The following is a 9,895-nucleotide window of genomic DNA, read 5'->3' as shown; positions in this document are numbered from 1 at the left end:
CTCACTCACTCACTCACCCAGACACTCAAGGGGGCACGGGTGGCCCAGTCATCTAAGGCGCCGCGATTCGCTGTGCAGAGTTGCGTCCCTTGGGCACGCCAGAAACCTATGATTGTGAGTTCGAATCCCGGTTCGCCCCGATTGTTTCTAGGTTTGTCAGCACCATACCCGTGCTCGTGGGTTTCACCGAAGTGGTAAACGTGTGAGACTTGCATCACTTCGGGCTTTCCTCCCACATTAAGCTGACACGCCGTGATATAACTGGAATACTGTTAAAAGCGGCGTTAAACCCAACTCACTCACTCACTCACCCAGACACTCAATCAATCAAACACCCACCCATCTACTCACTCACTGTCACTATCTCACTCGCTCACTCTTCGGATTTAAGATGTAGTTCTGTGTCAGCACTGTGCGGCCATTGTGTCGAGTTGTGTACAGGACGACTGCACATACTGATATACTGGGAGCTCACATTGGCAGATTTACGTTTACAACAAAATTCAAGGAATTGACATCTGAATCGCCGAGCACTCAAGGAATAGAGGTAGAAGTTGATAGCATGGGTTGAGTCACACAAGATATAGGCGATCGTGTCGATGAGATAAAGAACCGCTCCCTCCATTGACTTGTTGGGTGGGTTCAGGTAGGGGGACATGATGAGCAAGACACATCTTGGTGTAGTCAAAACCACAAGAGTAATCGCTGATGTAACGAGCATGATGGTGATTTGGCGCTGTCGATCAGCTGGGGCATTAGCATCACTGTTCGAGCCGCTTCTGTTCAGATACCTGTGAGTCTTGGTAGAGTTGACAATGCCCACAATGATGAGAAGGTTGAAGACGAGAAGCAGGACACACGGTACTACGGCATACACGAGAACGTTGATCCAGTACCATACGTGAACCATGAAATAGATATATTTCTCGTTGATTTTACAGAACACGCTTTTGGTGGAAGCATAGTAACGGTAATCCATCGTCCAGAAAAGATGAAGAAATAGACCAACAAGGGGCAAGGTTATAGACATCACGACAGTCAATGATTTCCTGAAGGTCCAGATCTTGCCTATCTGGAAGGGGAACCACACCGCAGCAAATCTCTCCACAGAGAGCCCAACAAGGAGCCAGTTGCCATAGGTGATGAGGAAGTTACCAAAGAATCCCAGAAACTTGCAGCCAAATGTTCCAACCTGAACTCCGTTGTCCGTGAGGACGAACATCAGAAGCTTGTTGACGATTGCGAGGTTGTCGACGATGGCGAGCAGGGCGATGTAGACTGTGAGGGAACGTGGAGGGGACATCCTGATGATTGTGATGATGGTGAAACAGTTTCCTGGAAAACCTAAGGCAAGTATTGCCCACAAGTAATACGTTTCTATGTCATATGCTAAAGCGTCTATTTTTACCCAGTTGTTGTTCTCCTGAGATGGGGACCACGATGTTATTCCCAACTCCACTGATGAGTTTCGTTCCATTTTTGCAATTTGTGTTTGTTTTGCTGTATAGGATAAAGTTATTTCTCCTGGGAAACATCCATGTCAGTTGCTACTATTACGTCTGAAATATGTTGGGATTTAACAGCATCTGGTAAAATGGGCTGGCAGATGAATTTCTCCGTCTTCTCGTTCCATTTATGGTTTCCTCAGTATTGTGTCTGAATCTAATTCTGAAAGGAAATTCATTTTAAGATTTAAAAGTTCATAAAATGTCTAAGTGGCATAATTTGAAATACTGTGCTTGTTGTTTAACGTAGCATTCAGCAATATATAAAGCGGTCTGTAATTAATCGAGTCTGGAGCAGACACTCCAATGACTCATATTTTAAACTACATTGTTTGTTTGTTGTTTAACGCCGCACTCAGCAATATTCCAGCTATATGACGGCGGTCTGTAAATAATCGAGTCGGGACCAGACAATCCAGTGATTGACATCATGAGCATCGTTCCACGCAATGGGGATCGATGACCTGCATCAACCAAGTCAGCGAGCCTGACCATCCGATCCCGTTAGTCGCCTTTTACTATATGAATGGAACACTGAAAAACAATGATATAATACACGGTGGAACGCGATGTACATGGTGATCAGAACAGATTTGTCGTAAGAATGAGTGAGTGAATATGATTTTGCGCCGCTTTTAGCAATATTCCAGCAATATCACGGCGGGGGACACCAAATATGGCTTCACACATAGTACCCATGTCGGGATTCGAACCCGAGAATTCGGCGTGACGAGTGAATGCTTTAACCACTAGGCTACCCGACAGCTCCTTGTCGTAAAAGATACTGGTCATATCCCTTCATCGTCAGGGGCAAACCGGTGTACTTGTAGGTTTAGTTTGGCTTCAGGGGGTGCATAACGATAATATCAAAATGTGTACAATCAATAAGGGATATTTATGAGGGAAAAGCAACCTTATAGCTTTGAAGTTTCAATGATGGATTTGTTAAAATGTTACTGAATATGGTTCTGCTCAAAGGGAAGAAAGGGATGAAAAATGTTGGACATTAAATTACACACTGTGTTTACAATGTGTTTACCGTAAAGATAAACAACATCCCAAGAATTCCAAATGATGGCATTCTGTATCCAGCGGTACTTTAAGAGGACAGCGGTCAACCTCTGGCGTTGACGTTTGTTCTTACAAAACAATAAAGAAGTTGTCCATAACAGCTTCATAAGATTGTCTCCTGCGACTTAAATCAACCACACTCGACACTCTGTCCTTTATGAAATCTTACAATGTTACAGAAGTATAAATGAATATTGAAATGATGTGTGTGCCATGCCGAATATCATGGTTGGATTCTACATGGGAAGAGCTTCATGATGTTTGTTTGTTTGTTTGTTTGTTTTTTAACGCCGCACTCCAGCTACATCACGGCGGTCTGTAAATAAATGAGTCTGGACCACACAATCCAGTGACTGATGTCATGAGCAACGTTTCACACAATTGGGATACGATGACATGCATCAACAAAGTCAGCAAGCCTGACCACTCTATCTCGAAAGTCGCCTCTTACAACAAGCATAGTCGCATTTTATGGCAAGCATGGGTTGCTGAAGACCTACCTATTGATAGTGAAGGTTTGTTGATCAGTCAGTGGTTTGAGTCTAGATTAACATATTACTGATATAATGGAACAAATAAATTACAAATAAGTTAAATATACATTTGTAATTAATAACTTTCTGTTTCCTTCATGATCCTGAATCTATAATTAATAATAAAAATGTCTATGTATACGTGAGTAAGTTACGATTTAAAGTCACATCGGCAATATTTCAGCCATATAGTGACTTAATAAAGTTATACATTAATACATATAAACATTAAAATCTGTCGACAAAGGACAGTAAAAGCACTAGACTATCACAGATGTAGATTTAAAACTAGCATATCATCATACAATTTGAACTATTCACAACAGTACACAATAAAAATGGGCTATAGATCACCAATAACCAAAGGTAGGTCACCATACTAGGTACCATGGGGACTTACGGTACTTCTGCTACCTACATGGTACCTCAGCAGGATTTACACCATCCTTCTTGCAACTGGCGATTGTTAGTAAGTTTTAGCCAAATCATTAAAAATCAACAAGAATTCTACGATTAAAAACATGGAAATGAAACATACTTTGAATGAAATGGGACTTACGTACCCTCTTAGGGGGACAATTATTTTACCATTTACGACTTACCATTATGAACTGGCCAGGATTCAGAGAAGAGCATTATCCAGCTGTCGCCTCCAACAGTCGATTCACAAATACAACCGTCTGTTCACATCAGTACGCACTATACCCAAGCGTGATCGATATTCATGCCTCCCTCCATACAGTGCTATGTTCTGGGGGATGAGGATGTTAAAGTCCATTATCGCTGTTTCAGGGTGTCGACTTTGAGGAAGGCTACAGGCGGGTTGACTACTGGGCGGTACTGTTTCTTTCTTTGTTTGTTATTTATTTAACGCCGCACTCAATATTCCTGCTATGTGACGGCGGTCTGTAGATAATCGAGTCTGAACCAGACAATCCAGTGATTGATATCATGGGCATCGATCCACGAAACAGGGATCGATGACATGCATCAACGAAGTCAGCGAACCTGACCACCCGATTTCAAGGAGACTGTCATGCACATAAAGAAAACACACCGTCGCCACGATCACAAACGTCCAGATGCCAATTACTATAAATGTGGCCCTTCCGGACACAGAGGATGGTGCAGGCAGACATACAGACCGAAGTCATCTATCAAAATGACGTGACTAGTGATCGATCAATATGTCCCTAAAATGTTTCTAGTAATGTTAATATAAAACGTTGGCTCCAGATGATAATAAGCATGTCATTGTATCCCAATTGCGTCGATCGATGCTCATAATGTGTTTGGTTGGTTGTTTGTTGTTTAACGCCGCACTTAGCAATATTCCAGTTGTATGACGGCGGTCAGCAAATAATCGAGTCTGGACCAGACAATCCAGTGATTGATAAGTTGGTATGAGATTATTTAACAGTCATACATAACTGGATATTACATTTAAAGACAATCGGTGCATGAATAAAAAATCTGTCTATTTAGCCAACACTATATTTCATCAACAACCAGACCTGTTCGTCACGGGTGGAACGAGCATTTTTTGTAACAGCCATCTGCATAGTGCTACCCCTGCGTCACAGGGCCATATGACACAGTTGAACCAATCAACTCAACTCGAAAGGTTGCACGGGAATCACGGACGCACGAATACGGTGTTAGCATTTTATTTCATGATGTCTTAGCGCAAGCATCTTTCCGCTGATTCGAAAGGTTTCGTTGTTAAAATATTTGAATACTTTAAAGCTGAAAGTGAAAGACATTTCAAAGTACATGAAAAGAACAATTCATGCGTTACAGCTTCCCAAACAAACCGTAGTTTGAACTCTCATAAAAGCACATGCTCCCCTGCACATCCCTTAGGGGGCATCTCAAAACAGGAAAGGAAATTAAAGTGAGATTCCTTTGATGAGAAAGTTGTCACGGACGTGATTCGGCGGTGAACACGCGAAAATGAATTTATTTCAACACGAAAACTAAAACAAATTCTTCTTACAGAGCTTTACTTAGATATTTCCAAATGGACCATTTGTAAACTCCTTTCCAAATTTGGATATCAGTACAAAAAGACGAAAGGGTCGAAACTAGCAATGTGTGAACGACCAGATTCGTTTGCGTATCAATTATTTGCGCACTATTAGAAACGAGAACAAGGCTATGAGCCTGTCTATTTGGACGATACCTGGGTTAACGCCTGCCACACAGCGGCTTACCAGTGGTCTCACCCAGATACCAGAGAGCCACAGGGCAAGATCCCCCCTGGTAAAGGGGAGCGCCTGATTGGCCATGCAGGCTCCCACAGAGGTTTCCTCCCTGGGTGTGATCTAGTGTTCAGATCCAGATCTACAGATGGCAGAGACTACCATACCAAGATGAATATTCAGGTTTTCACTGCGTATGTTGAAGAGCAGCTCCTCTTAGCACTGCCTGATAAATCCTTGGTGGTTATGGACAATGCTCCCTATCACAGTTGTCGAGATCCTATTAACCGTTGTCCAACCTCAAATTCCACCAAAGATCAGCTATGTCAGTGGTTGGACAACAACCGCATTGCTCGGCCCACGAAAGCCAAAAAAAACTGACTACTACCAAATGGTTCTTCAGAACAAACCATCGCCCTCTTATTTGATTTACAACATGTTGAGAAAACACGGTCACGAAGTGCTTAGACTTCCTCCTTACCATTGTGACTTGAATCCCATCGAACTAATCTGGGGTGATTTGAAAAATATGGTCGCACAGCAAAATAAGACCTTCAAGCTTGCCGACGTCAAGCAGATTGTCTTGAAAGAGATGGGAGAAATTACAGATGTACGTTGGGCAAACTGTGTCCAACATGTTATCAAAGTTGAGGAAGAGTATTGGAAACAAGACTGTATCCGACCAGATACTGTCCAGCCTGTTGTTGTTCATTTAGGTGACAGCACAAACTCCGAATCTGACGACGAGGGCATTTCATTGGACCAAGAATAATGCAATACATATACCCCTGTTTCACAACGACATGTAATAGCCTGAATTACCACGGATATGAATTCTTACATATTCGTACATATTCTTAATCATTTCTTAAGAATCTGAAATATACCTTATTTGATTCCAAAACATTCTTGTAGTTCGTGGGATTCGTGGGAACAAATTTGTTTATCAAAGAATTTCTAGGAATCGTCTACGAATTTCAGGTTCGTGCTTTGTAGTACATGTCGTAATCGTGCAATTCTTGGCTCAGAATTTGATTCTCTTACACCCGAAACAGCCCCGAAAGTCTCGAATCATCTACGAAAATATTAAAATATTTTCTTCGAAACCATAAACAATGATTTGTCTGAATGAATAATTACGTATGATATATTACACCTAATAACATGATGCATGAAATATAATAATGGGGAAAGTAATGATACATTCAAGTCAATAACACTGACCTGAAAAAGAATGCAAAAATAATTGGATAAATATTATTAAATAACTGCTAGAGATGCTAACACCGTATTCATGCGTGCGTGATTCCCGTGCAAACTTTCGAGTTGAGTTGATTGGTTCAACTGTGTCATATGGCCCTGTGACGCAGGGGTAGCATTATGGAGATGGCTGTTACAATGAATGCTCGTTCCACCCGTGACGAACAGGTCTGGTTATTGATGAAATATAGTGATAGCTGAATAGAAAGATTTTTTATTCATGCACCGATTGTCTTTAAATGTAATATCCAATTATGTATGACTGTTAAATAATCTCATACCAACTTTGACTGGAGTAGGTTCAATAGTTTTTCAGATATTGTAGTAAACGTCGGTACCTTAAAAATAATTTACAGACTAATAATTGTCTCCATCAGCATTTATACTCGCATGATAAAAAAACGCAACACCAGCTTTATACTCCCATTGGTTTTACGTACTCTCAATCCATCTATCAATAAACGACTGGACCAGACCGACCAGGCTCGTCACTAAATGGGGGAACTTAGAACGACTGCAAACCGCGCTCTCCTCTCATAATGTTGACGGTATCATTTTATAGTGTTCGGGCCTGGCCTGTCTTTGTCACATGTCCTCACAGATCATTTAATTCGTTAAGAACAATATCAGACCATGAACTCGTGTTTGTGTCGTGATCAGTAAATAACAGGAACATACTAACCGATTAAAAATGTCGATTGATTAATTGGCGACAACACTACCGAAGCTATCCCGAAATATCCGTCACTGTTATCGCCCTATTGATTTCCTGCTTGTTTGCGCCGACACGTCCGCTTTTTGTCTCCATCATTTTTAAAGCTATACTCATCAATTTAAAGGTTGACTTTGCTATAATTGTCTAAGGTTTTGGGGGTGGATTTTCACCTTATAACATGGCCCCTTCACACAGACTGGTCCTCGGCTGGGGTTATGAAGCGAGAGGCAGACTACTTTTCTTGACATTGCGTGGTCGCTGTCTAAATATGTACAGATGTTCGATGCTAAGCAACTGGAGATGTAGAGGACGTGGCAAGATGGCTGGAGCAGGTGTGACGCGAAACAGCTCTCACATTTCATTTGATTATCATCTAATACCACCTCCATGGATGCATTATCAGAGCTATACCGACGCAAAATATGAACAGCTATGACTCAACCACCCTCATGCCAAAAGAAAACACGAAAAAGAAAGAAAAACTCCACCTCGCGAGTGTGACTACAGGGGACACTCCATCAAGGAGTGAGTGAGTGAGTATGGTTTTACGCCGCTTTTAGCAATATTCCAGCAATATCACGGCGGGGGACACCAGAAATGGGCTTCACACATTGTTCCCATGTCGGGAATCGAACCCGGGTCTTCGGCGTGACGATCGAACGCTTTAACCACTAGGCTACCCGACCGCCCCTTCCATCAAGCAAGCGAACCGCCGGGATCGACGCAGCTAACGCCGTGAGACAGTCTCTTGACACAGTCTACTCACCTCAAGTTCATCACCAACAAGTATTTACACCTAACCGAGGTCAGTTGCAATCGTTTGCCAGTCCATACATGTCATCCCAGATACCCCGACCTCAGAGCCCAGATACGTCAGCCATCTTGGCCAAGCTTGATCTCATTGATAAAAAAACTTTGAAAGCTAGACGCTATTAAACAAGATGTGCTTTCCATCAAAACAAACATGTCCAAACTTCAACATAAAGTACAAGAAATAGACACATTGAGGAGGCGATCAGATGATATGGCGGAATCAAACCAGTTTATGAGTGACTGTTTCGACACGTGGACGACGGACAAAGCAATGATTAAAAGCAACATGAAGGCATTAAAAGATCAGATTGGGGATTGTGTTCAAAATTTATCAAATTTTAAGGCAGAAAATATCTCGCTGAAAGAATCCTTGGTTGATAAACATTGTCGCTCCATGCGAGATAATCTAATTTTCAACAATATACCAGAAACTGAACCCGAAGCGACTCTTGAACATTGTCAGAAAATTTTGAAAGACTTCATTAAAGGACATCTGGATTTAGACGCCGAAAACATGGAATTTATACGAGTCCGCAGAATCGGCAGGCCCCGACCCCAAAGACATGCAGGAGATACTGTCAGGCCCCGTGCCCTGATAGCAAAGAAATTCGGTGAAGGCAGCAGGTATTAAATTGAAGGGTAAACCCTTTTCTATCGTGGAGCAATTTCCCGAAGAGGTGAGCCAGTATAGGCGAGAAGGGCTGATGCCACTTTTTGAGAGAGGCTCGACAGAAGAGTAAGCAAGCTTACATTGTGGTTGATAAGCTGTACACCAATAGAGTGCTTCAGGATATTCACTCCCCACCACCCTACAGGACTCCCCGCAAACAATCTAGTCAAGCATAGGAATGGGACGGTGGACACGAGATCACGAGAGACTATTCTGGTATTTTGCACACCCGTACTTACAAGACTGATTCTGGTATCACGTTGAGCGACACCACAAACTGGCTTCACGTATTGCACTAACTTCGGGCCTCCACCGTAATGTTTGTTTGTTTCTTGTTTAACGCCGCACTCAGCCCTATTCAAGCTGTATGACGGCGGTCTGTAAATAATCGAGTCTGGACCAGACAATCCAGTGATTAATATCATGAGCATCGATCCACGCAATGGGGATCGATGACATGCATCAACCAAGTCAGCGAGCCTGACCACCCGATCCCGTTAGTCGCCTTTTACGACAAGCACAGTCACATTTTACGGCAAGCATGGGTTGCTGAAGACCAATTCTACCCCGGAATCTTTACGGAGGTGATGAGGATGATGATTTTACAGATTGTGATGATGCTGATGACCCTATAATTCGAAATGATATTATTATAAATAAGTGAAAATTCCTAAGCTTAAATGTGTGTTGACTTAGAAAACGTTAGAGTATAAAGAGTTTAATAACCTGCTTTAAAGTAGAGACATAATAGGCCTTCAAGAGACAAAAACTGATTCCTTTGATGACTTACACATTAATTGATACACTCTATTTCTTCAAAGTAGATTTAGATCAGGAGCTCTTAGAAAATCAGGGGGTTCAGGTATTGCAGTTAGAAATAAATATGTAAATTATATTACTCATACTGAGGTCAAATGTGAGCATATTCAATGGATTAAAATCTGCAGAAAATTATTTAACTTGGACCAAGATTTCTACTTAGGCAATGCCTACATTCCTCCGAGGGGTCAAAGTATGTTACAGCTGATTCGTTCTTTAAAAGAGAAAAATCCATACTTGAGGTATTCTCAAAAAGTGATTATGTTACAATCATAGGGGATTTTAATGCTAGAACAAGTGATTTATGT

At 41.8% G+C, this 9,895-nt stretch overlaps 1 protein-coding gene across 1 annotated transcript; it reads right to left on the bottom strand.

The window, feature by feature from the left end:
* Window positions 1–314: 314 nt before the first annotated feature.
* On the bottom strand, window positions 315–1,661 carry LOC124145428 (probable G-protein coupled receptor 139). The gene has a single exon (XM_046515191.2). The coding sequence runs from the start codon at window positions 1,475–1,477 to the stop codon at window positions 374–376; it is 1,104 nt and encodes a 367-aa protein (XP_046371147.1). The 5' UTR covers window positions 1,478–1,661; the 3' UTR covers window positions 315–373.
* Window positions 1,662–9,895: the final 8,234 nt, after the last annotated feature.

The sequence above is a fragment of the Haliotis rufescens genome, unplaced genomic scaffold, assembly GCF_023055435.1.
Source record: "Haliotis rufescens isolate VD_foot unplaced genomic scaffold, xgHalRufe1.0.p SCAF_10, whole genome shotgun sequence".
NCBI classification, from domain to species: Eukaryota; Metazoa; Mollusca; class Gastropoda; order Lepetellida; family Haliotidae; genus Haliotis; species Haliotis rufescens.
This window is presented reverse-complemented; position numbering and strand designations above follow the sequence as displayed.

What these genes read in the sequence shown, in the direction of transcription:
- LOC124145428 (XM_046515191.2), bottom strand. Translation starts at nt 1,477, where the DNA reads ATGGAACGAAACTCATCAGTGGAGTTGGGAATAACATCGTGGTCCCCA.